Genomic DNA, 25,064 nt, shown 5'->3' on the forward strand with positions numbered 1-25,064 from the left:
GCTGCGGTTGAGCTGCTGGCGGCTGAATTGGTGACGGTTGCGACATCGACACTGAGTTCACCCCCGGATTTGCAGCCGGAGGCCCCTAGTCCACGGCGCCAGCCCAGGCCATGGGAGGAACACCGGGCGGTGGGTACAAGTTTGGGCCAGGTCGCTTGCTCATCTTGCCGGGTGGACCCAGCATTGGCGGGTATTTGAACCGGAACCCCCAGACGAAGAAGAGGCGCAGCTTCGTCCACACACTCATGGCCTTCCATTTCTTCGTCAGCTCCTGGGCCTCGAGGTACGTGCGGGCTCGGTAGCCCTTCCGAAAATAGCACAGCAAAAGCAGAGTGATGGGTAGAATCGTGATGGCCCAGTACACGGGCAGACCGCGACGTGTCAGCCAGCCGGTCATCAGGCGGCGAAACCGAACGAAGCTCTCGATGAAACCCAGGATGATCCACAGTTCAACCCACCCGATCACCAGAATCAACGTCAGAGCGAATGGGCTGATGCCCATCCAGTAGTCGCCATGGAACCAATCATCATCGCCATCGTAGTAGGAGTTCTGATAGTAGTTGTAGTACTGACAGTTGCGGCGTACATATAGCGACGACGGGTGATACCTGTCACGCAGGTCGCCCATAGAAGTACTAGGGACCTGGGTAGGATCGACAAAAACCACGCCGTAGGTGTATGTGGTGGGCTAGAACAGCTGATAGTTGTCCACGGACACCGAGGTTCGACACAGCGGTCTTTGGCAGTAATTTCTCGACCATCGCAGGTGGATTGAGCGACACAGCAGTGGTTGTAGTCCAGTGCGTTGAGCAGGATGAGGGGGCCGAGTAAGTCAAGTTGACCTTGTATATGGTTTCGTGAGTATCATCATCATCAAGCAAGTCGGTATAGGTCAATCGCTCGCCGACACCAGTGGGATACAGCTTTTGAATCACCGTGACGTCCGGCTCTAGGCTATTGATTGAGGTGATGGTAGAAGAGGCATCGGGTAATGAAGTGGCTGTCAGGGTGATTTCTTGGATGGAGGTGGTTGTGGACGAAGGCCCATCTTCGTAGTAACGTAGGGTTCGGTGATGAGGACTTGCTGATAGTTATCCGTCACAATCCACGGAGCCGCACGAATCAATGGATACAAGGACAAAACGAGTGACCAGCAAAGCAAAAACGTGGGCCATGAATTCTTTAGTGAAATTGCCTGTAGTCTTAGTCTTGCGAACTGGAGGATCCGGTGAGACTTCGGAAGAAAAGAGCGAGCCGTGGAACACCCCCAGACACGCCAAATATACAATTCAAAACGCCTATTGAGACACACCCATAATAAAATGAAGACAGGATTTCAGCAAATAAACCAGGCGTCACTTCGTAAAATGCAGGCAAAGACCAAATTGTGGCGATTTCCACCCGACTCTTGCGAGTAGAGGGAAAGACGAAGAACCAGTGGCAAACAAAGGAGAGAAAAAAAACATCAATTTGCAGCCCGCAATGCTCGCAGTCGCGCTCCCAGCCCGTCCTCGACCTCGGTTTCGGGTTGCTTGGATTCTTTGACGTCCTCTTTGGGGGCGTTGTCGGCCTCCAGGGTCATGCGCATGTCCACGCCGGCGTCATCCGCCAGCTGCTCCATGAGACGATCGACCTCTGTCTCGCCCTCCGCCCCGTACTCCTGCATCGAGACTCCCTGTGCAACATCCTCGATCGCACTACTGGCGATCTTGAAGTCTTCCGACCGCGCGAGGAAGTTGTTGGCGTGCGATACCAAATGCTCGAGGTTGACGCTCTTGGATGCAGCGTCCAGGCCCCGCGAGGCCAGCGCGAGAGTCCGGGAAGTGTCGCGGGTGCTCTGAGCGGCCTTGAGCTCGTTGATGATGACATCGGCACGGGCGGCTTCGGATTTGAGGGTGACTTGCCGTCGTTTCTCGCGGACGGCCGAAGCGGCGTGGATGCGGGCGATCTGGAACTCGCGATTCTTCATCGCCTTGTCGGCTTTGGCCTTTTCGGCCTTGAAGGTCGTCTCGGCCCGCGCAGCCTCCTTCTTGAGTCGGTTGGAATGTAACTACACAGTAGAGTCAGAAAGATGAGCGCTCTCGCAGGGTTCGGACGTGCGATAGAGGAGGGAACCGAAGCGGTGCGGGGGGAGGGAGGGACCAAGACCAACTTACTTTGACATTGGTACGGGCTTCGAAGATGGGATCTTTGCGAACCATAATGCCGGTGTTGATGATAAGAATGCAAGTTTCCAAAGAACGGGAGCGAGAGAGAAATGGGGAAGTTGGCGCGTGGCAACGTCACTGACCGCATTCAGGCATTTTCTGTCATTGGAGCAAAACGGGGCACCGTTGAGATCTACGAGAGGGGCCGAATTGTTGATTTTGGTTCCTGAATGATTGCAACATAGGCGAATGTATACAATACATGTCTATACAGTCTACAAGGTCTTTGCGGTAATCAAGTCACGAAAAATGAGCCAGTCAATTTTGTGGAATAATCGAAACAATATAATAGTATACAGGCTAAATCCAAAAAAAAAACCCCTCAGAGTTGCTTTCCCAGGAGCAGAGACGTCAGCGTCTCGCCCATGTCGGAACTCCAGGAACTCCGTGTACTCCGATGAACCGTCTTGCCGTAACTGCGTCGCCGACCGGATTTCAAAGTGAGCTCCCGCCGGGGTCGTCTTGACTGGTCGAGACTATCCATTGCCCAGGCCATGGTCATCAACGACTCCCAACTCGGTCGACCCTCCGGGGCGTCGGCCGACCAGGTCTGCGGGGAGAAATGCTCACTAACCGCTAGCTGCAATGCTCTGCCCGTCGCATCGCGAAGTGGACGCGCCAAGGCTGGGCTGCATGCTAGTAGGCGGGTGAGAAGTCTCATCCGGAAGACCGGCCGGGTCGACGCCTTCGAGGGCGACAGACTCGGGGTCGAAATCAACCAAAGAATCAAAGGGAAATGCTGATAGATCTCCTCCGTCGAGAACGTCAAAGGCGAGCCCGTCTTCAGGGAATGAAGGATGAGGCTCAGCGGGTGAATCACCGTTGAAGAGGCGACGGAAGTCATCGTCAGAAAGAGGAGCTGCAACGTCATGTGCATCTTGAGGCTCGTCTCCCGACCCGACGTCAAAGAGGGGGGAGGGCACTTCCAGCTCCTTCGAGGCCAGCGACGGACACTGCAGGTCACACAACACCGCTGCAGGATGTTGTGTCACGTCGGAGGCCTCAGCCAGAGTGGAAGGCTCGAGGGTCGGGGAGTATTCGGTAGCGGAGGGAGTTGGGAAAGGGATCCGCTCCATGGAGAGCTCGTCGCCTTCCTGCTTGAACAGGGTCGGCGTGAGAGTGGGGGATTCGGCCACCGGCGAGCCGGCTTTGGGTGTGGCGCTGCGAGATCCGCGCACCTCGGCGGACAGCTGGGCCACCTGTTGGCTGAGGCGGTTGTTTTCCGTCTCCATTTGTGAGAGACGCTGGAGGAGGAACTGATTTTGCTCCATCATCTGAATCTTCTCAGTCTCCAGCTTCTCCATTTCAAGTCTCTTGCGCTCCCGGGAGGTCTGGGCCGCGGCACGATTCCGCAGAACCCGCTCTATCCGGCGCTGCTCCTTTTCATCGTCGGTCTTTGCGCGCTTGCTATAGAATAGATGCTTGTCAGCGGGTGCTTCCGAGGCGAAATACGATTGGAGCTAAACCATACCGTGGAGGCAAGTTGGTCTTAGGCACTGGGAGTTCCTGACCCCAGGACTTTCTCTTCTTCGAAGGCTTCTTCTCATCATGTGCTTCCTCTTCCGGATCTGGGGAGTCCAGTGACGTATCCGCGGGGGAGACAGTCAAAGCGATCTCCGGGGTAGGGCTGGTTGGCAGGGAGTCCAAGTTGATGCTGTCTGCCATGGTGGACAGATCCAGTGGATATAATACTCGAAAAGTGGTGAGGTTCAGTGATTTAGATACTCAAAAGTACGAGTGTTTTGAGGGTGAATTATGACTTGAGATGGTGGAATGCGAGGATGATGAACCACTATACTCAATTCACCCTCAAAGGACACGTTGTCATCACGATCAGCACCGGAGACCCGGTGATTCAGAGGGAAGACTCCGATGGAGGGTGAGTCAGCGAAGAAAGAGAAAGAGTGGAAAGGACAAGTGTTTCTTAGAGGGGGGGGGGAAGGAGAATGAGGGCGAAGTGTGAGGTTTAAGTAGAGGCCACGCTGGTCTGAACCAAAGGGATGTGGACCACACAGGCTTGCCAGGCTTTCCAGGGGGGTACATTGTGAAACAGCGTGTTTACTATGGTGATTTATGTACCACGGCTGGAGTGAAGGGGCGGAGTCGTCAGCCTGTGACAAGCTGAAGACGTAAATTACAGTAAATTACCGCCAGGCGTGCCGTGTGAGGGCTAAGATTACCGTTTCAGCCCCTGCGCCCCTGGATTCCACGGTTTCTGGTGGATTTGGGGGCAAATCGACGCGAATCAAACAGCCCGAGTCTGCCTCAGCTGCGAGGCCCCCAAAGGCCTGGGTCTTTTTATAGCCCCCAAAAGGCTGCCCCCAAAAGGCTCTCTTGCTATGTGCACTAGATCCAACCCTCTCCCATATTACCTATAGTAGTAAGATAGTACATAGTAGTATACCTAGGTAGTATATAATATTTAATAATAGTACATCTATCTATCATGCAGAGTCTTTTCTAAAAGTAGGTAACACGACACATCCAACGATTTTACTACTTACTCTCCTTATTTTACATCATTTGTGGGCCAAAAGGGTACAGGCCTCTCACGGATTATTATCGCCGTTCCGGGAGAATACGCCATCCGCCCCAGGCCCGTTTCCTTTCTTACTGTACTCTCTGCCGAGCCCCCGCTTAGTCTCCATATGCCCCCTGAGTTTTGGAATGCATGAGACAAAAGCCCAGGAATCCCCTGAGATTGGTGGATCATTCAGGGGCGATCAGAATTCCATCGAAGTCGACGGAAGATTTTCATTTCCAGACGATCGACGAAGGGCTGAAACGGGTGAAGTATACGCTTCCTAAAGGGAAATCGGCCCCTTCATGAATCAACAGAGAATGACCTTGAGATGGATTCAACACCCCCATCTGATGTATCACTGCCGAGATACAGTATGATTTTTCATGTGGCCGCGACTCAACTTGGAAATTAGGGGGAATGATACTTGAGAAGAATATATGCTTTGCATCCCCACCGTTGAGCCGATGATTATTATAGTTCAGGGATGATTGACGGTGGGGTGATTCATCAAGTCGCTATGAGGCAATTCTGACAGCCTCTTTCGCAAGGGTTTTTGATTGATTCGAAATATGGGACTCAATCCACCGTGTGTTTTCCTTTTGATCCAATCCGGAGACCCGACACCAGGGGAATTATATGCAGAGGGTAAACAAAGAAAGGAGAAAAAAAAGAAAGGAAAAGAAAATAGCAGAACAAAGAACGCCTTTCCATACAAACGTGCTCATGATCGGATCGTAAGCGGTATATGCGAGGGGGAAGGGGGAAGTTTCCGACATCTACATGCTGACATCCATCGTGTCGTCGCCGGCGTCGAGCGCATTTTGTCGCTCGGGATCCGGGACCACCACGCCTCGGCCTCGACCAGCAAGCAGTTCCCGCCGGACCTCAGGGCCGATGTCTTTGTGTCCCCGGACAAGGAGCAAATCGAGGAGTGCCTCACGCTGGTCCTCGGTGATATCATTGCGGTAGCGCTGGGCGAAAACCAACAACGACTGGTGCCACAGCACCGGCAGCTTGTAAGCCTTAGCGCCAGGCCCCGAGGAACCATCAGTCATCATATCATCGCCGCTGTCTGCTCGGAAGCGTAAGAAGTGAAACACAAGGGCGTCGATCACTTTGAAGGGCAGGGCGTATTTCTTCTCCAGGAAGACCCGAATAAACACATTCACAGCCCCGGTACTTTCCAAAGAGTTGGTCGACTGTTCGGCCGCCATATCACACATACGCAGCAATGCGGCGGCGGAATGCAGTACCGGGATGGATACACGGGCAATCACCGATGAAACGATGTGAGCTTCGCGCAAGGTGCAAGTGCCACTCGAGACAAGCGGGAATAGCAGGCCCTTGAAGAAGCATGCGGGTTTATAAAGAGCCTTGCGTAGCGAATTGTACGTGTGGACATTCAATTTCTTGGTCTCGTGGATCTCGTCACGAACTCGGTCCAGGAGAACCGTCGAGATGAATTCCTGGGCCACGGCGGGCTTGGACGAAATGAAGATGCGGGTCCCTGCATAAACAGCGTTGGGAGTCCATGACTCGGGCCGGGTGATATCTAGAATAGTCGGCCAGTTCGGGACTGTCGGGAGGATCTTGAAGGGCTTCGGAAGTGGGCCGGATTTGTAGCGGGTCAGAATCATGCCGACCCTAGCGGCGGTACTTGTTAGCGTCACGGAGTACTTCAATGCTGGAACATTGCATACTTCTCATATACTTCCACCGCCTTGGCAGGAATTTGGACGGCGTCTTCGGGCACTCCACCACCTTGGATGAATGCTCCGCCACCAGACTGTTTCGCTTCATGCTCGGCAATCTTCTCCAGGATCAAATCGGCCAGGTTCGTGGTCTGACCCTCCGTACCGGGTTCTTGGGGGTGGAATATGGGGTCTTCTTCATGCCCGGGCATGAATTTGTTGAACATATCGAGATCGTTGGGATCAACCTCCTATAGCTAGCATGAGAATCGACAATCACCCAGCAAGAATGAAAGGGCGTCCTTACGACTTCCTCGACTTCCTCGTCAACCCATTCATCATTCTCAAACTTCTCTTCATCGTCCGAGAATGGCTCCTCGTCCTCGAACCGGGTGTCAAATTCGAATGCCGAGTTGCCTGTCGGCTCTGTCGAGCCCTTGGCGAGTTTTTGTTCGGCAGCATCCTCGTCCGCCAGTTCTTGACCAATCTGTAAAATCTTTCGTGTCATTTTTGCATCGATGTAGCGCTGTCCATTTTCGCCCTCCTCTTCTTCATCCTCTGATTTGCGTTTGCCTTGCTTCCCGCTCGGTGTCCGGAGATGCCCCGCGGATACGATGTCATCTGCCAGAGGGTTATGCCGGCGAGCCGCGGCGGCGGCTCGAGAAGAAGTGGCCTTGGGCATGATGAGATCTCCCTCCAACAACACAACTGGCAAAGTAAGTCGAAGCAAGCTATATTCAGGCTTGTCCACGGTCCGCACAAAGTGGTTTCTCGCAATTTTTTTTCTGCCAGGCGGTGGACTCCAAGTCTCCACCTTCACCGCCTCCCTTTGTATTTTTTCTGCTGCATCAACCGCCCTGACCGCCTCTGCTTCTCGAGGATCTTCAGCTGCGACCGACTTTACATGACGCAGAGCACCTGTTCTTGTGACTCTTCAAACCTTCTCTTCCGTGCAAATAAAAATTGGCATTCTTGACATCTGGTGTGGCTCCAATTCATCAGACCAAAGTGGTACAGCCTTGCCAGACTTAGACATCGCGTGCGCATCTCACGGAGTACCTCGGTGTCGACGACAGCATTTATTGGGTTTAGTGGTAAGAACACACGCATACAGGGCGAGCTGGAAGACAAAATCTGCCTGCTCTGGAACTAAATTCCAAATTTGTATGCACTTCTGACATGCTTTTCGCCGAGCTAGATGCTGGACTTCGTCGGAACCATTACCATCTTCTACCCTAGTTGAATAACCTTTCAACTTCATTCCCACGGGTCTTGCGAATTGAACTACCGCCAGGCGTCTTCCCAACCAGCTTGAGAATATTACAGGGCACGTACCTCCAATTCCATCATGGCATCCGGCCAAGCTCACGGATCCTCGGCGCCATCTTCCAACATCAACTCACCAGTTTTACCACCCGGCAACCCTCCTCTACCCAATGGCCCATTATCCGATCTAAACGCAAGGTCCTCTCCAGCACCAGCCAGCAATGCTTCTTTCCAAGGCGATGCCGCGCGGGCAAAGCGCAATAAACGCGACAGCCGCAAAAAGAGGGAGGCCAAAGGTTTGGATCCCGAGAATGCGCCTCCACCCAAGAAACGTGCCGCCGTGCTTAGCAGCGCCGTGCCCAGCTCCGACCTCCAAATTCTTCGCCCATTGCTGCTTGCCGAACCCCGTCAATCTGATCGGTTTCCTCCACAACCGCGTCAATTGAACCCTGTCAGCCGGAAGACCTCCAACGTCCTCGGTCAGAATTGGGATTTTTACGAGGTTGTCGACAAGCTCACTAACAAGAACGGCTTTCGCTACACTTATGCCATTGCTGACCCTGGTTTCCCCCATATAAAGTATCGCCAAACCGATGTCCGCCCCTACCACGCCCGCTTCAGCTTTGAAGATTCTCCAGCCGCCATCTCCTTTTCTCAGAACGCTACTGCCGTGACTACCCCTGATGCATGGCACACTGCTCGTGCAAATGTGTGTGCTCGAGAGGGCACTTTCTACTATGAGGCTCGTGTCATCAATGGCATGGTCAATGACGCGCAGGCCGCGCCCCAGAATGGCGGCCCAGGCGCACCATCCCGCGGCCATGTCCGTATTGGATTCGCACGGCGTGAAGCCGACCTTGATATTAACGTTGGGGTCGACTGCTACGGCTACGGGATTCGGGACGTGAATGGCGAAGTCGTCAATCGCATGCGATGCGAGTTTTTCTTCCCCAAGGGGGAGGCGATCTACGAGGGCGATGTAATCGGCATGCTCATCACTCTTCCACCTCTCTCCATTCACAAAAAGGTTGTCGAGGGTACCTATGACCCTGCTGTGGATGGAGACGGCTCTTCGTCCCAGACTCCCACCGCAGCCAACCTTATCCGAGACCGGATCCCTTTTCACTATAAATCCGATTTTTGTTGGCAACAATCCAACATCTTCGCTACCAAACACCTTCGTGACTATGCCTTTAACCTCAAGGAAACACCCACTTTTGGCCCACCCTCCCCGCTAAACAGCGAAGACGCCTCTCTCCGCACCCTCCCCGGCTCTAATATCACAATCTTCAAAAACGGTGTCCAAATGGGCACACCCTTTAAAGATCTCTATGCTTTTCTTCCGCCAGCCAGCCGCCTTGCTAACGGAACCAATAATCTCGGTATTGGCGAGCGCGAAAATGCCGACGACGGCATGATTGGCTACTATCCGGCCGTGAGTTGCTACGGCGGCGGTGCCGTCGAGTGTCGCTTCGAGGCACCGTGGTGGATCGGGCCACCGGAGTTTACCAAAAATGGCGTGCCGATCCGCGCCATCGGAGAGCGATTTAACGAGCAAATCGTCGAGGATGTCATGGCCGACCTGGTCGATGAGGTCGAAGCCATGTTCACGTGGGGCGGCATCGACGGCGATGTCATCGGCAATAAGAATGCCGACGAACTAGATGGTTCTGCGTCTGGCGTGGTCGGAGGCTCTGAGGTCCTGAAGGGTGGTGTTGGTGCGGCGTTGGACTCGGCAGCGTCTGCACCCACCCCTGGATCAGCCCCTGGCGCAGCTGGCGCCTCTGATTCTGCTGCCAACAGCAACCGTGAAACGCCGATAGCTGCTGGTGACCCGGCCTCAGGGAACCCTACCGCGGAGGACGCAATGAGCGTCGGGACGGCGGGTACTCCTAGTCATGTCGTGGAAGCGCCAGCAACCACAGGCGATGGGGATGTTGAGATGACCTGATCCGAACACTGAGTACATTGCCAACTATCTGGCATCGAGTCAACGGAAAATCCGAATCCTACCTCCGGCAAAACCGACGATAGAGATGTATTGATTTCGCTGAAATGGGTGAAAAGGCGTTTGGGATTGTGATCACGCAGCATTTGATACCAAATTTCAGTAATTATTGAACAATTTCTGGCCAGATAGGAATACAGTGAGATTTTTATTATACAGATATCATGACAGGGTTTCTCAATGGGCTTGGTGGAGACATGATGCGTCCAGCTTTTTGCCTTCCAGCAGCTCTCCCACTTGCATAACCAGCATATCATCTCCATATTGGCCCAGAACCTGGATCCCAACCACTTCGGCCGCGTCCGCATCCGCGTCCTGGGTGGTACCGGTGACCGTGACCGGCACAGAGATGGCAGGGAGACCAGCCAGACTGGCAGGAACAGTGAAAACATCGTTGACATATGCATCCAAGGGCGAAGAGCCGAGTTTGGACAGCAGTGGCGGCGGGGAAGGAGCCGTGGGACATATCAGAACGTCTACATCTGCCAGTTCCTGACGACCCTTTGCGTCCTGCGCTTGGGCCGTGGCCAACAGATGCTGGGCCGCGAACACCGCATTGAAGTCCTGCTGGACGAGCCGACGGACTCTTTGTGCTTGAATGAAGTAATTGTCCATGGCATCGGCGCTTAAACTATATGTGCCCAGCAGAATTCGTCGCTGCACCTCAGGCCCGAATCCGTTTCCCCGTGTGTTGGCATATAAATAGCCATCCGGTCTTCTATCGCTATCTGGGCCTTCAGTGCGAGTCCCATATCGCACGCCGTCATACTTGGCGAGATTCGAAGATGCCTCGGCCGGCGCGAGGACGTAGTACGCCGACAAGGCATGTTTGGTTGCTGGGAGAGAAACGGTGTGAATTGTATGGCCCTGCTCTCGCAAGTGTGACAGCGTCAGAAGCCAAGCATGCCGAACCGAGGGGCTCAGTTCCGAGATGTTGTATTCTATTGGCACGCCGATTCTAATGGGCGATGAGGACAAGCGTGAGGCAAGTGGTGGCGCCTGGATATGAGATGTAATGCGGGAGCGAGAAGAGGGTGAGAGACTGGTTGGATCGCGTGCATCATGCTGGTTCAAAATAGCTGGACCGAGAAAAGTATAGCTCCATTAGCACATCTGGTCACCCGAAGCCACGCTACCAGCAGCCATACCGAAGATATCTCGAACACTGGCGGTGTTCCTCCCCAGAATGCCCACGGTATCCAGAGAATTGGCATACGCGACCACTCCCCATCGCGAGATCAGTCCATAAGAGGGTTTGAAACCCACTGTTCCAGTATATGCGGCAGGAAGCCTAACCGAGCCTCCCGTGTCGGTCCCGAGTGCGCTGTAAGTTGAACATCGCTGGTCAACCCTTCGTTCATTTAGCTCAGATTCAGGGCTCCCATCACTCACACATAGCATTGGTCCGCCGCCACGGCTACGGCACTTCCGCCGGAGCTGCCCCCCGCCGAGAGATCTTGCCCACTGCGATGGCAACGCGAATTTTTGACGGGCCCAAAGTGTGAATGTACCGAATGTGATCCCATCCCAAACTCATCCAGGTTTGTTTTCCCTGCGATGACGGCCCCTGCCGCCTCGAGCTGCTCGACAACTGTCGCATTGAATGGACTGGTGAAATGATCCAAGGTGCCCGAGCCGCAGGTCGTCGGCACATCGCGCGTGCAGATATTATCTTTTATGGCGATTAAACGGCCATCCACGGCGGACGTGGGCTTCCCTATCTCGAGTGAGCAAGGACATGATGGAGGGGAGGTGATCGGAGGTACCTTGCTCCTTGCGCCGGTCTGCTTCTCTCACACGATCCAGCCATTGGCCCGCACGGAGTGGTGTGATGAAGGCATTGAGACTAGGTATATGGTTAGCGATACATCGCTCTGCCTCGCGCAGCAGGGACATGGTGCAGCGAGGGACGAGGCGCAACGAGGGCGAAATCTCCCATTCCGCGGTGGCCCGTGCTGACGCCCCTACACTCTCCTCAGGTATACAGTGTTCTCCAAAAATTTCAGCAACCCTCGCCTCACACTCTTTATATTATAAGGTATTTTGTTGGTCAAAAATAGATCCATAGATAAAACCATTGCTTATATATATAGCTCCCTTTAATAGGATCTTTATATACCACAGCAAAACTATGTAATGTAATACTACGCTAGGAAAAAAACAATTTTGAGTATTCACCTTATATACTAGGCATCAATTAATCCTCTCATTACCTTCCTATTTCGGTGTAGGAGTAGGAAGGATTTGGTGTGCGATTAAACGAAACTTACACGTTAATATGAGCTACTTGATCACAGAGGGAAGGGAAACTATATAGTACTAGACTGCGAGGAAAGATATAGATTGAGAGTAGTGTATTAGGTGGTTGGTAGGTTAGTTGGTTAGTAAAAGGAAGAAACTATAGACAGGGGGGTGCTAGAATTTTTGTTATATTAAATAATATAAGAAGATGTGAAGTGAGTTGTTGAAAAGTGGGAGGATTCAACTTCGCTACCCCCTACATGACCCCCTACCTTTAATACGCCTATAGTTGTAAATATTTGCCTAAAAAAAAGAGAGAAAAAGAGAGAAAAAAGAGAATTATAAAAATAGATTAAACAAAAGATTGGAAAAAGGATTAGAGAATAGATATAGAGAATAGATATAGAAAATGAAGAGAATTAATTAATTAATGTAAAAGAGAAGAAAATATCAATAAAATAACAGTGGAATTAGTAAAATCGCTATCTATATATTTAATAAAGAATAAAACCCCTTAATCATCTGGATACAATATAGTTAATAAGCCATTTCAATCTAATACTTATTATCTACTTTCTCTTTCAACTCCTGAGCGAAGCGAAGGTTAGCGGCTTATCACTATATCTAGAGATCGATTCGACCACTGTTGTATGTTTCATCTACTCTGAGAAGCTTTCGGTTTCTTTTCTTTTCATTTCTTTTCTTTTTTTAATATATCCGTACTGATAGACATCATACCAAAAATAGATATCTGTATACAGTAAGACCAACTCCGCCCTAGCGTACCGCCTCTGGCCCCCGGTGCTTCCAATGGGGAATAGTACATTCATTAGACTAATATATACGAGCCCAATCGGCAGGCTGGAAGTAACGGTATCGATAGGCCTATTGGAGTCGTTTTATAGCATATTCCTCTTTTAAATAAGGGCGCTAGCTATATCGCCATTTTCGAAGGTTCTCAGCATTCAAAAGCCGTCGAATAGAGTTATATTTAACCTAAACAATAAAGAGATATTAGTAAAAAAAATATATATATATAATAAATATATAATAAATAACCTTATACGAAACCTTACTTAGTCAATCCTCGCGTGTAACCCTTGGATCACCGTGTATAGCGTTAAGTAGGCGTTCCCGGTCGGCTTCATTCAACTTTGTTGGGCGTCCAGAACGAGGTTTTGATACCCCATTTATTCGCTCGCGGTCTTTTTTGATAGTATATCGAATACCAGAGAGAGAAACCCAAGGATATCGCTTTTGTATACGCTTATATCCCCAACCGGCAGCTTGTGATAGCTCGCATATACGCTCACGAAGCGCAGGCGTCAATTCTGATCGAGGAGCCATGATAAATATAGAAATTCAGGGGTTGCCAGATATTCATACAGCTGGCGGTATAGGCGGTGTACGAGTGGGTCTATTAGGGGGTATCGAAAGATTTGGACCGTTACTGTATAGGGTGGGTATATTCCTACATTTCCACCTCTCCCTCACTTTCCATCTTGCCCGGCAATATGGAATACCTTCTCTTGGTCTTCCTATGGCCATTATTACTCCTTTCAGTTCCTATTTCGGCATCCCCATATCTACAAAAACGGTTGACCGTGGTCGAAAGCTCATGTGCCGGAACACGTTTTGCCCAAGTGAAGGATGCAAATAGTATCGCCCAGGAGATAGGGAAGATTGCCGAGTCCTACATGAACAAGTTTATTGGACATTTAGAGGGTAAAGGGGGCCTCAGCCAGTTGGAGGTGGAGACTATTGAGCAGGGCCTGAAAGAGTTATACAAAATCACCAATTATCAGTCGCCGCAGACGAAAGAGATTGTGAAGAGAATCAAAAGTCGGTGCTACCAGTGCCCATAGTGGCCAGCCCCCTTTCCCAGATCTATACTAATTAGACACCCCCTCCACTAGCGACGTGTGGTCAGATTGCAAAAATACAACCCGCGGATATTAGAATCTTCTGCGACAGGAGGGGCTGGCTGGCAAAGGTCGATGACAAAGGCCAGTCATATAAGGGTGATGCGCTAGAAGCAGGCAAGCAGATGTGGTGGGACTCGATATTTCACACCTGGACCCCGATGAAGAATGCGTTCTGTGCAGGAGTCCATGCATTCAATACCCATACCGCGAACACGAGATCTCCTGACGAGCCTCGCGATATTATCACGTTCTGTCCGGATATGTGGAGGGTCACGAAGGGCCAGTCTACGCCCCGCGAGATAGCGTTGAACGCCCCGGGTTCCGTAGAATACAAACTGTCAACATTGAAGGACAGTGTGGCAGGGGCTCTCTTTCACGAATTCACCCATACTGAACAGGGTGGGAAAAGTACGTTTGTGACTGCAAGGGCAGAGGATTTCAGTCAACTGACGCTCTGCTCAATAGCGATTGATGTGAAATGGACCGACCCACAGGGCAAGAAGTGGTACGCGGTGAAATATGACATCTTAAAAAAGCTCAACACCCACCAAGCTTTGGAGAATGCCGAAACTTATGCCACGATGGCTATGGGTCAGTCGTTTTGCCTGGAGCCTGACCTCTTTCAAAACTAACCTTGCTTAGGTTTGTACCTCTTGCATCATGGCTTCAAAGTCTCGTGGAGCGAGGATAGAGTCTGGCGCGCTGCAGGGTGTTAAGAGATGATCTAGTGAGGATCAGCCGGCGTTCGCCTAGGTGCCTTGCCAGGTGGATCAGACGCTGATTTTGAGTGTTTTAATTTTAGCTATAACGATTCACGTGATATAGACATTCAATCTTTGCAAATTGTCTCGTAGAAGAGGCAAGAAACATATCTACAGCTATGTCAAGGAAGATATCACCGCATCAAATTCAACGGTCAGAGTTGGGCACTTCGGTCGGAACCTAGCTTTAATACAAATTAGGAGCTAGTGTTAATTTATATTGGCACCTATACGCACTTTCACGGGTACTTAAAGATATACATGGCCAGGGAGTTTCATATAGCCGTTATTTACTTCGGGTTCCTTCGGCCCGAGTTCACCGACGTCATTCCATCCATTTGGTCTCCTGCGCCCATTCTTCTCTCATCTCTTTTCTCTGTTATCTCTTCCTCTACAAGAAGACCACCTACACACGAGAGATGTTTTCGCGTGGTGTTCTTCGAGCAGCCGCACAGAGCTCCCGTCACTTTGGTGCTCGAACGGTAACGCGATCGCCGGTGTCGGCCCAGCCGCAAATCAACCTGGACGGTCGACGATACGTTTCGGTGTATGGCTACACACAGGCAAAGGCGTTGATTTACTCGAAATATGGCGAGCCTAAAGATGTTCTTCGGTAAACAATTTCTTTCTTATCTTAATTAATCTGTGTCTCCCTTCATACGACGAGACTGACGGACTCCCTAGTCTGCACAAGCACTCGATCTCGGCCCCGCACGCCACTCAAGTAAACCTGCGTCTCCTCACGGCTCCATTAAACCCAGCCGATGTGAACCAGATCCAAGGTGTCTATCCCAGTAAACCTCCCTTCCAGTCGGCGCTGGGGACGGCGGAGCCTGCCGCGGTGGGCGGGAACGAGGGCGCGTTCGAGGTGCTGTCGACGGGCTCCGGCGTTAAGAACCTCAACAAGGGTGATTGGGTCATCATGAAACGGACAGGCCAGGGAACCTGGCGTACGCACGCCCAATTGGACGAGTCGCAGTTGATCAAGATCGAGAACAAGGAAGGCCTAACGCCGCTGCAGATCGGTACTGTCAGTGTGAACCCCATCACTGCGTACCGCATGATCCGGGATTTCTGCGAATGGGACTGGATGCGCGCAGGCGAGGAATGGCTTATCCAAAACGGGGCCAACAGCGGTGTCGGCCGCGCGGCCATCCAGTTGGGCCGGGAGTGGGGGATCAAGACGCTCAACGTCATCCGACAGCGGAAGACACCTGAGGAAACAGAGGCGCTTAAGCAGGAGCTCCGGGACCTGGGTGCTACCGCTGTCGTGACTGAGGAAGAAATGCTCACTGGAAACTTCCGCGACATGGTCCATGAATTCACGCGTCAAGGCCGCGAACCCATCCGCCTGGCCCTGAACTGTGTCGGTGGGAAGAGTGCCACCTCGCTGGCGAAAACGCTGGCACCCAATTCGCACATGGTGACCTACGGGGCCATGTCGAAACAGCCGGTGGCGCTGCCGTCGGGCTTGCTGATCTTCAAGAACCTTGTATTTGACGGGTTCTGGGTTAGCAAGTGGGGTGACAAGAACCCGGAGCTCAAAGAAAACACTATCAAGGACGTGTTGCAGCTGATGCGTGTTGGTCGATTCAAGGACATCCCTGTGGACCATGTCCAGTGGAGTTGGGAGACTGAGGGCCCAACGCTCGCGGAGAGCGTGCAGGGCACCCTGGGAGGATTCCGCAGTGGAAAGGGTGTCTTCACTTTCACTGGGGGTGACTGAAACACGAGGTTATTGTTGTATTATATATCTGCTTTCTCTGGGCTTCTCTATCTTGGCATTGAGAATGTCTAATCAACCAGGGGCGATGGTCCCGTTCCGCGGTTTACAGGGCCGAGGGACCAGTACATGAACTTTAGGTATCTCCAGGTCGAAATGGCCGAAAGAATATATTATGCGATGGATCAAGAACCCCGAAAACTAGCATCGCGTAGGTGTATCACTCGCACTTCCAATGCTCCTTCACCCAGTCTAGAATCAAATCTGTGAAGGTTATTGACGGCATATACACGTCACTCTCCTTAGAAAAGTCGACATCAAGCTGGGCGAACTTGGCAGCCAGTGCCACATATCGCTCAATGAACTCGATATAGACCAGATCTATTGTCTCCGGCACCACTGATGCATTGGCGGACACTAGGGCTTGGATGCAGTTTGGCACTCGGTAGAAGGATATGGGCGAGTGAATGGTGTCGTCGCCGTCCGTGCCGGCATCATCCTTGGTCGTATATCCCGGCACAAGCTTATCTGAAGGAGCATCACCAGAAAGGGGAGCCTGAAAATCGCCACCGCGGAAGGGAATCCGACGATCCCATGCGGCATCTCGGTCAGCCACCGTATCTTCCACGTATGCCAACTGCTCAGGAGGGGCTAGTGTGGTGTGTGGTGAACCCATATCATGCTGTGATGCGCGCAGGACCTGAGGCTGTTTGTTCAGAATATCCATGATTAGCTGGGCCTTGTTATACGGGACATTTTTGATGTAGCGGAACCCGCTCGTAAAGGGCGATACGATGAATGTCGAATCTTGAGTGAAAGGCCCCTGGAAAATATCGAACCGAATCGCCCCCGTGTTCACAATGGCCAACGCCGGTGTCTCACTGCGCCACTCGTCTTTCAGCGAATCAGGTATCACCTGCGTCTCCAGCCAAGTGTAGATACTGTCATTGCTTGGGTATTTCACCCGCGACGTCCAGAGAGTATGTGGAGCACAGCCATATACTTGGTCCAGATGAAGGGCAGTCCGCGACTCTGCAATCAGCTGGGAAACATTTTGGCCTTTCTCAGTGAGGAACGACTCGCCATCAAGACCGCTGTGATGGTGGTATGAAAACAGATTGTTGTCGATGTATCGTCGCTTAAACACTGGACTCGATCCCATGGCGTTGGGTTGCGTATCGGTGGTCAGGCCGTCGATTGACATGAAACCGATGGTCTCCATGAACCGACCGCTGGCCAGCCCAACGGCTTTGGCATCGAATTGAGCATAGTCCCGGATATGCTGATGGCCGCCAAAGAACTGAATTGGAATGTCCCAACGCAGTCCCCGAATCTCTTTGAAGATTGCCTGATACTCCGGCGAATGGACCGGCACATGGCCGATCACCAAGAAGAGGTCGACCTCTTTATCCCGAATGGCTTCCTGGAACCAATCCTCTTTAATGGTATCCTCGACCGGCTGAACGACGGTATTATTGTAGTTACCGGTAAAATCGAACAGAAAGCCAAACGCTACGATGCGGATCCCTTGCTGCTTGGTTGTGAACTTCTTGTACCGAGGAGCAAGCGGAACAAGGTCTTTGGTTGTAGGATGGATAATGTCAATATTCGAGGCCAAATATTTGCCTCGAAAATTAGGCACGGTGGTGAAGAATTCGGCTTCGGAGGTGTTTTGTTTGTAGAGCTCATGGTTCCCCGAGGTCAACAAGTCAATATGCTGGTGACGCAGGATCTCCGAGAGATAAAGGCCCTTGGGCTCGGACGAGTCATAGAGACCGTTGCCCTCCACCCGATCGCCCGTGTCTATGACAAGCAGATCCTGACCTTGCGCCTCGACTTTTGCCCGTATGTGTGTCGCAAACGAGACATAGTCACCCCAGTCCGCCGAATATGATGGTCTGCGATGCGGATCAGCAGGGCTTACATCGGAGGCACCACGGAGGCATACTCCTGTAGATGACCGGCCAGCCAGCCATGGGCATCGGTGGTATGCAGGAAGTTCAGTTGTCCGAACTCGAGGGATCGCAGGGGAGCGGGGATGGGCTCGGGTGCAGAGGGTTGAGCGGCGAGTGCCGGCCGAAGGAGCCAGAGCAACGCGAGCAACATCCTCAACGGAATCTAGAACCAGACGACATGAAGATTTTTTGCAAGACCAGAAGGCACAGAATCAAAGAAAGGACCCAGGATGCCCTATACACTCGGAGTTCTCAGCTCTCTTCAACCCTTTCGCGAAGCTGCTGGGAGCTCAGGCGATTACGGAAGCAGGTGCCGGTGAGCTGCTGAGTCAGCGCCCAACATCTTCGGGTCCGGTCTCAAAGATTCGGATGCTTTGGCCCTTTCCCTCCTCGAACTCCGCTATCTTCTTTCCCCCGTCGCTGGTGCGGTAGTCTTTGCCTTGCGTCAATTGCTTGGATCTTCTCCCGCCACTCTCCCTTCCATCGATACTCTCGATCCTAATTCTCGCCATGGCAGCTCCCCGTCTTTTCCGCCCAACGGCCCGTCTGCTTTCCTCGCGCCTTGCCTCCACCCCTCTTCGCCCGGCTTTCCGCCAGTCTGCGTGTGCTCCTTCTGTCTTGCGCTCCCGGGGATATGCTACGGAAGGCGGCCCTAAGGAGGTCACTGTTCGTGATGCGCTGAACGAGGCCCTCGCGGAGGAGCTGGAGAGCAACCAGAAGACTTTTGTTCTGGGCGAGGAGGTTGCGCAGTACAACGGAGCGTATGCTTTTCTCTTCTTCCATTGCAGATTACAAAAGCGCTACCCCATTGACTGAGTCATCGCTGACTCGGATGTCTTTCCTGCAGGTACAAAGTGACGCGAGGTCTGCTGGACCGCTTCGGTCCCAAGCGAGTCATTGATACCCCCATCACAGAGGCCGGCTTCTGTGGTCTGGCTGTGGGCGCTGCCCTTGCTGGCTTGCACCCGATTGTGAGTTTTGATACCGGAGACAGAGGATGGTAGCGCGCGAGAATGCCTCGGACTGATTTTTTTTCTCAACACCGGATTTAGTGCGAGTTCATGACCTTCAACTTTGCCATGCAGGCCATTGATCAGATCATCAACTCGGCCGCCAAGACGCATTACATGTCCGGCGGTATCCAGCCTTGCAACGTGACTTTCCGCGGTCCCAACGGGTTTGCCGCCGGTGTGGCCGCCCAGCACTCGCAGGACTACTCGGCCTGGTACGGCAGCATTCCTGGACTGAAGGTTGTCTCGCCGTGGTCCTCTGAGGATGCGAAGGGTCTCTTGAAGGCGGCCATTCGTGATCCCAACCCCGTGGTCGTTCTGGAGAACGAGTGAGTGTGATTTTATTTAGTGTAGCTTTCCGGCGGGGAACTAACATTGCATGACAGGCTTATGTACGGCCAGGCTTTCCCGATGAGCGAGGCCTCCCAGAAGAATGACTTTGTCCTGCCCATTGGCAAGGCCAAGATTGAGCGTCCCGGCAAGGACCTCACCATCGTCTCTGTTTCCCGCTGCGTCGGCCAGTCGCTCAACGCCGCCGCCGAGCTCAAGCAGAAGTACGGTGTCGAGGCGGAGGTGGTCAACCTGCGCTCCATCAAGCCTCTGGACGTCGAGACCGTCATTGCCTCGCTCAAGAAGACCGGCCGTCTGATGGTCGTGGAGTCGGGCTTCCCGATGTTCGGCGTCTCTTCCGAGATCATGGCTCTGTCCATGGAGTACGGCTTCGATTACCTGACCGCCCCGGCCGTCCGTGTCACTGGTGCCGAGGTGCCCACTCCCTACGCCGTTGGCCTGGAGAACATGAGCTTCCCCCAGGAGGACACCGTCGTCAGCCAGGCCGCTAAGCTGCTGCGATTGTAAAGGAATGTCGCTCCCGGAGACGAGTGAGATGCTCGCGGTAATAAAACCATGTGCCTAGTACCCTTTCCTCTGTTCTATTTCCCCCCTTATATTTTCCTTTGTTTCATTATGTGCCTGCCGTTTATTTTTTCGCAATTAGACAAATTCTCGGAAAGCCGTGTACGATTACATTTCCTCGGGTCTGTGCCCCCTTTCCGCCCAGCGTAAATGTGTCTTGTGTTTCTTCAGAGCCTTTTGAATGATAGAAATTGGCAGATCAAAATTGTTTCTTGGTCTCGTTTTTCGTAACTGTCAAAAAAAGGAGGACTACCCGGAACTCCATGCCCCGTCATAACGCCAACTTGAGGGTTGTATAATGTACACATCGTTCGACCTCTGAGCATGCTGGCGTTTCACATATCATGTAGAAGTCTTGATCTGGGCCCCTGCACACCTGGCGAAGCAATCTGTCGGCCGGCGAGGGTCATAGTAGCCTCCTCCATCCCGATCCCAGGCATACTCCTCGTCGGTGTCACTCTCAGCATCCTCGCGGGTATCTTCACGCCTCACATCCGCAGAGGCCACTGGGTGCGATTGATCTTCTTTTGGTGGTGTGCGATCATCCTCGTCATCCTCGTCCCCCAACACATTCTTCTTCACCGGTGCCATCGGCGCCACTGGTCCCTTGACGGCCGCAAAGGAGCTCTTGAATCCTCCTTTCTTGAACCCCCCACCCCCTCCGCCAGTTCGTCCGGTTGTTGGCGCCGCATGGTCACTGGGGGTGTCGATTACCCTTAGCCCGGCGTCAGCATCGGCTTTGCGCTCTGCTCGGCGGGCCTTCTCGGCCGCATTCGGATCGCGCGACAGCTGTTTAAGATCTTGCAGGCGTTTGCGGTGTTGGTGGTCATAGGAGGAAATATGCGCTTCGTACTCCGGATGACGCGAGTAGGATTTATTGCAAAGCGTACAGGTGAAGGAGCTGAGCGCAGACCGCGCCGACTCGGTCTGTGTGGGTTAGTCTTCGAATGTCCAGTTGTGGAGGGCACACACATACCTTGGGAGCGGGATTTGTGAAGCCTCTCTACATGAATGATCTCCAGGGTTAGTTTGAGGACAATCAGACTCTTTTGACGTAGACATACCGGTGCCATGGTGTGGAGGGAACAAACGTTGGAAGGGCACACGGCCTATCAGCCGCTCGGTGTTTTGAGGATCGTCATCCCCCAACTTTTCTTTCTTCAACTTTGCCATGAATTGACGAAGTCGGCTACGAAACTTTCTTATTTCATGTTTCATTTCGTTTCTCTGATTCATTTTCATTGCTGACTCCCTCGAAAATGCTACCCCATGGACTCTCTAAACCCGAAGACATGGACGCAAAATCCATCATCTCCATGCAAGAACTGGACCCATCGCCCGTTGATGATTTAAGCCCTGATCTGGAGAGCGGAGAGTACTTCCCGAGGCCTGAAGATAGTCTCTTGCGGTCTGGCAACGGGTCCTCGATTTCTAAACTGGGTCTCCGCGGGCACCGGTGGGATGCATGGTGTATGTGACAAGCATCGCGCTGTTGGATGAGAGTCGTTCTCATATTAACCCTGCCATAGTATCCGGACTCCAAAGATACTCGACATATCCACCCACGGCTTTCTTCGCCCTGCACTTTACAAACACCGCCCTTATCCCGCTCTTGACTCGTTCCGTGCCCGCCAGCGAACCCTACCTTCTCCTCACGCGACCAATCTACCAGGCCCCCGGCCTCGAGCATATCGTCCTCACAATCCCCGTCCTTGCACACATTGTCTCCGGAGTCGTCCTGCGTAACATTCGTGCCTCGCGCCGCGCACGGTTATACGGTGCCGAGACTCGTGCGCAACGAGATCTACTGTCATTCTGGCCCCGGGTCTCTCTCCAGGCGCGCTCCGGGTACTTGTTAGCACCGCTAATTGGAGTTCATGTCCTGGTCAACCGTGCTACACCAGTAATGGTTGATGGTGGTAGTTCTGGCGTGGGCTTGGGGTATGTCGCCCACGGCTTTGCTCGGAGTCCCGTGTTTTGGAATATATTTTACCTGCTTTTCGTGGCCGCCAGCGTGTGGCATTTCGTCGGCGGTTGGGCAGCCTGGATGGGTTGGAGAGTGACCACAGCGCGGAAAGAGCGCGGTCGTAAACAAGCCTCGTTAGAAGGCTTCTTACGACCCCCGAGAATAAGGACCGGACGCGAAGACAGCGCAAGATGTGGTGGATTGTCAATGGCATTGCCACTGTGGGCGCATCCATTTGGCTTGGGGGTGCTCTCGGCATCATCGGACGGGCTGGAGAGGGCGCTGGCTGGGAGGCTAAGGGGTGGAATGAGATCTATAGCCAGGTCCCGATTATTGGAGCCTGGCTGTGATTCGAGGTTCAGAAAGGATTGTACATATAGACAAGTAGACATAGATGGTGTACTAGGGACCTATAGGTGTAATATTTAATTCTCACATTGAAAGAGCTCTGCTTTGAGATACAGTGGAAGTGGGTCTATCGCCTCTTTTTTTCTTCCCAACTTTCCGTGGAGGCTTCACCCTGCTTCTCCGATGTACCCATGAGCTCTCTGATTTTGCCCTTTCTTCTTCGCTCAGCAACACAATGCGCTGTTAATTACCGACTTCGCTTGCCTTCGACTGTGCCATTCCCATCTTCCTTCCGTGGGCCATTCGTGGCACCCTTCTCGACTTCTCCCCAAACCATGGAGAATCCCCACACCCAGAGTCGGCTGGTGCAGCACCGCGGGGCCGATTACCGCGTCGTCAAAGAAGGCCGCGCACATATCCTGAACCCGCCCTCCCAAGAAGCCGCCTCCAAGGGAACGAAGAAGGACCTCACAGGCGACGACGAGGTGCAATCGGTCTTCTACAACCCAATCCAACAATTCAATCGCGATTTGAGTGCTCTGGCTATTCGCGCGTACGGGGAACATTCGCTCGAATTAAAGAAACGGAAAGCGGAACGGAGGCTCAAGAAACAGACAGGCAATGGGCCCGCGAAAGGAACGAAACGGAAGCGAGAGGATACCGAGGACCAGACCACGAAGCCGGATGCTACTATAGAAAGTGAAAAGCGACCAGAAGCCAGTGTTCACCAGAGTGAACAACCGCCTGAGGCACAATCCAACTCAAGCACGGCCTCGTTTACCATCCTCGATGCACTGTCTGCAACGGGGTTGCGTGCACTCCGGTATGCCTCGGAAATTCCATTTGTCACCAAGGTCGTGGCGAATGACCTTTCAGATTCGGCGATTCAATCCATGAAGGTCAATATCGAGTACAACGAACTGCAAAACCGCATCCAGCCCAACCTGGGCGATGCACGCGTCTACATGTATGGTCTGACTCAGAACGACAAGTTCGATGTGATTGACCTGGACCCATATGGCACGGCAGCTCCGTTCATGGACGCCGCAGTGCAGGCTATCAAGGACGGCGGTCTTCTCTGTGTCACTTGTACCGATGCTGGTGTTTGGGCTTCGACCAACTACTCGGAGAAGGCGTTCGCCCTGTACGGCGGTATTCCCACCAAAGGCTCTCACTCGCACGAAGGCGGGCTGCGACTTATATTGAATGCCCTCGCCATTTCCGCCGCAAAATACGGAATGGCCGTTGAGCCTTTGCTTTCGCTGTCGATCGACTTCTACGCTCGCGTCTTTGTGCGCGTACATCGCTCGCCGGCCCAAGTCAAGTTTAATGCCGGAAACACCATGCTCGTCTACAACTGTGATTCAGGATGTGGTGCATGGTCGACACAGCCACTCGCGTCGACAAAGTCCCGCCAGGATCGCAAGGGCAACCCGATCCACCAACATGGAGTATTCCAGGGGCCGACAGTTGGTCCCAACTGTGAGCACTGTGGAAGCAAGACACACCTTGGGGGACCCATGTGGGGAGGTCCGCTACACAATTCTCACTTCATCCAGAAAATTCTGGATACGCTCCCTGCAGTCGACGACGACACGTATGGAACTGTTGCTCGGATCGAGGGCATGCTAACCACCGCTCTCGAAGAAGATCTGGCTCTCGGCTCCCCTAGATCTTCCTCTTCCCAGCAAAATAAAGCCGACGCCATGGAAAGGAACCTTTCTATCCAAATTGAACATCCGGCCATCATCCCCCGAATGGACCCCGCCATACGGGAGCAACACCCTTTTTACTTTACCCTCAGCACTCTCGCCAAGGTTCTACACACCTCAACTGTTCCGTTTGACGAGTTCCGCGGCGCCCTCCACCATCTCGGCTACCGCTCTGCTCGCAGTCATGCCAAGCCAAACTCGCTCCGCACTGATGCTCCTTGGGACGTCCTCTGGGAGATCATGCGTGAGTGGGCCCGTCAGCGCTCGCCAATTAAGGAAACATCTCTGAAGCCCGGAAGCCCGGGAGCCACGATCATGGGCAAGAGCCGCGAGAACTTGCGCAAACCGCCTGAAGAGGACCAGTGGCTGTCCCGACTCAAGCAGGATCTCCTGGCGGCTGTCGAAGCCGGGAGGGATGCCAGTGATCTGATCACCAAAGTCGAAGCCGCACTGTATCGTTCCGGGTCGCGCCAAACATGGCAGAATACTGGAGCTACTGTGGAATCCCGACCTGGACCCGCCCCCAGCTATCGGCACCCGCCACGAGTTCCGAACGGCCGCATCCTAGCACTCTCCAGGTCATCTTCGACGGGGCCCTGGGCCGAGAAATCTCGGATGCGCACACAAACAAGCGGTTGGTTCGCTACCAGATTAATCCTCGTGCGAACTGGGGACCGCTCAACCGTGCTTCAAAGTAAAGCTGCTCCATGTGTGAATAGTTAGATCCTACCAACACACTTCAAAAATCTCTTGATACCTAAAAATTCTTGATTGGTTGATGCAAAAATCGTTTTTTCTGTATCTTCTTTCAT

General features: G+C 52.8%; 13 protein-coding genes across 13 annotated transcripts; 6 read left to right on the forward strand and 7 right to left on the reverse strand.

Moving 5' to 3' along the window:
- Positions 1 to 85: 85 nt before the first annotated feature.
- Positions 86 to 1,316, reverse strand: NUU61_003664 (uncharacterized protein; the record flags this gene model as incomplete). Its single annotated transcript, XM_056654246.1, has 3 exons — positions 86 to 688; positions 759 to 1,084; positions 1,313 to 1,316. The coding sequence occupies 3 exons, from the start codon at positions 1,314 to 1,316 to the stop codon at positions 86 to 88; spliced, it is 933 nt and encodes a 310-aa protein (XP_056512273.1).
- Positions 1,317 to 1,465: 149 nt separating this feature from the next.
- On the reverse strand, positions 1,466 to 2,201 carry NUU61_003665 (putative SNF7 family protein Fti1/Did2; the record flags this gene model as incomplete). The annotated part of the gene is made up of 2 exons (XM_056654247.1): positions 1,466 to 2,050; positions 2,157 to 2,201. The coding sequence occupies 2 exons, from the start codon at positions 2,199 to 2,201 to the stop codon at positions 1,466 to 1,468; spliced, it is 630 nt and encodes a 209-aa protein (XP_056512274.1).
- A 575-nt stretch (positions 2,202 to 2,776) lies between these two features.
- hacA (transcription factor HAC1) lies at positions 2,777 to 3,872 on the reverse strand (the record flags this gene model as incomplete). The annotated part of the gene is made up of 2 exons (XM_056654248.1): positions 2,777 to 3,614; positions 3,679 to 3,872. The coding sequence occupies 2 exons, from the start codon at positions 3,870 to 3,872 to the stop codon at positions 2,777 to 2,779; spliced, it is 1,032 nt and encodes a 343-aa protein (XP_056512275.1).
- Positions 3,873 to 5,507: 1,635 nt separating this feature from the next.
- On the reverse strand, positions 5,508 to 7,104 carry NUU61_003667 (snoRNA-binding rRNA-processing protein ENP1; the record flags this gene model as incomplete). The annotated part of the gene is made up of 3 exons (XM_056654249.1): positions 5,508 to 6,375; positions 6,432 to 6,673; positions 6,730 to 7,104. 3 exons carry the CDS (start codon positions 7,102 to 7,104, stop codon positions 5,508 to 5,510), a joined length of 1,485 nt encoding a protein of 494 aa, XP_056512276.1.
- Positions 7,105 to 7,770: 666 nt separating this feature from the next.
- On the forward strand, positions 7,771 to 9,639 carry NUU61_003668 (SPRY domain-containing protein; the record flags this gene model as incomplete). Its single annotated transcript, XM_056654250.1, has 1 exon — positions 7,771 to 9,639. The coding sequence occupies one exon, from the start codon at positions 7,771 to 7,773 to the stop codon at positions 9,637 to 9,639; it is 1,869 nt and encodes a 622-aa protein (XP_056512277.1).
- A 234-nt stretch (positions 9,640 to 9,873) lies between these two features.
- Positions 9,874 to 11,592, reverse strand: NUU61_003669 (glutamyl-tRNA(Gln) amidotransferase subunit HER2; the record flags this gene model as incomplete). Its single annotated transcript, XM_056654251.1, has 4 exons — positions 9,874 to 10,775; positions 10,845 to 11,020; positions 11,089 to 11,413; positions 11,463 to 11,592. 4 exons carry the CDS (start codon positions 11,590 to 11,592, stop codon positions 9,874 to 9,876), a joined length of 1,533 nt encoding a protein of 510 aa, XP_056512278.1.
- A 1,859-nt stretch (positions 11,593 to 13,451) lies between these two features.
- Positions 13,452 to 14,578, forward strand: NUU61_003670 (uncharacterized protein; the record flags this gene model as incomplete). Its single annotated transcript, XM_056654252.1, has 4 exons — positions 13,452 to 13,779; positions 13,854 to 14,270; positions 14,328 to 14,453; positions 14,505 to 14,578. The coding sequence occupies 4 exons, from the start codon at positions 13,452 to 13,454 to the stop codon at positions 14,576 to 14,578; spliced, it is 945 nt and encodes a 314-aa protein (XP_056512279.1).
- A 464-nt stretch (positions 14,579 to 15,042) lies between these two features.
- Positions 15,043 to 16,349, forward strand: NUU61_003671 (enoyl-[acyl-carrier-protein] reductase; the record flags this gene model as incomplete). The annotated part of the gene is made up of 2 exons (XM_056654253.1): positions 15,043 to 15,236; positions 15,308 to 16,349. The coding sequence occupies 2 exons, from the start codon at positions 15,043 to 15,045 to the stop codon at positions 16,347 to 16,349; spliced, it is 1,236 nt and encodes a 411-aa protein (XP_056512280.1).
- A 217-nt stretch (positions 16,350 to 16,566) lies between these two features.
- On the reverse strand, positions 16,567 to 18,452 carry NUU61_003672 (metallophosphoesterase family protein; the record flags this gene model as incomplete). Its single annotated transcript, XM_056654254.1, has 2 exons — positions 16,567 to 18,244; positions 18,295 to 18,452. The coding sequence occupies 2 exons, from the start codon at positions 18,450 to 18,452 to the stop codon at positions 16,567 to 16,569; spliced, it is 1,836 nt and encodes a 611-aa protein (XP_056512281.1).
- A 359-nt stretch (positions 18,453 to 18,811) lies between these two features.
- On the forward strand, positions 18,812 to 20,169 carry NUU61_003673 (pyruvate dehydrogenase (acetyl-transferring) subunit E1 beta; the record flags this gene model as incomplete). Its single annotated transcript, XM_056654255.1, has 4 exons — positions 18,812 to 19,062; positions 19,149 to 19,272; positions 19,354 to 19,640; positions 19,698 to 20,169. 4 exons carry the CDS (start codon positions 18,812 to 18,814, stop codon positions 20,167 to 20,169), a joined length of 1,134 nt encoding a protein of 377 aa, XP_056512282.1.
- Positions 20,170 to 20,568: 399 nt separating this feature from the next.
- On the reverse strand, positions 20,569 to 21,299 carry NUU61_003674 (putative C2H2 finger domain protein; the record flags this gene model as incomplete). Its single annotated transcript, XM_056654256.1, has 3 exons — positions 20,569 to 21,153; positions 21,203 to 21,229; positions 21,291 to 21,299. 3 exons carry the CDS (start codon positions 21,297 to 21,299, stop codon positions 20,569 to 20,571), a joined length of 621 nt encoding a protein of 206 aa, XP_056512283.1.
- A 186-nt stretch (positions 21,300 to 21,485) lies between these two features.
- NUU61_003675 (MCP1 family protein) lies at positions 21,486 to 22,542 on the forward strand (the record flags this gene model as incomplete). Its single annotated transcript, XM_056654257.1, has 3 exons — positions 21,486 to 21,696; positions 21,756 to 22,167; positions 22,332 to 22,542. 3 exons carry the CDS (start codon positions 21,486 to 21,488, stop codon positions 22,540 to 22,542), a joined length of 834 nt encoding a protein of 277 aa, XP_056512284.1.
- A 333-nt stretch (positions 22,543 to 22,875) lies between these two features.
- Positions 22,876 to 24,975, forward strand: NUU61_003676 (tRNA (guanine26-N2)-dimethyltransferase; the record flags this gene model as incomplete). The annotated part of the gene is made up of 1 exon (XM_056654258.1): positions 22,876 to 24,975. The coding sequence occupies one exon, from the start codon at positions 22,876 to 22,878 to the stop codon at positions 24,973 to 24,975; it is 2,100 nt and encodes a 699-aa protein (XP_056512285.1).
- Positions 24,976 to 25,064: the final 89 nt, after the last annotated feature.

This window comes from Penicillium alfredii (assembly GCF_028826965.1).
Source record: "Penicillium alfredii strain IBT 34128 chromosome Unknown utg000005l_segment0_segment0, whole genome shotgun sequence".
Taxonomy (NCBI): Eukaryota; Fungi; Ascomycota; class Eurotiomycetes; order Eurotiales; family Aspergillaceae; genus Penicillium; species Penicillium alfredii.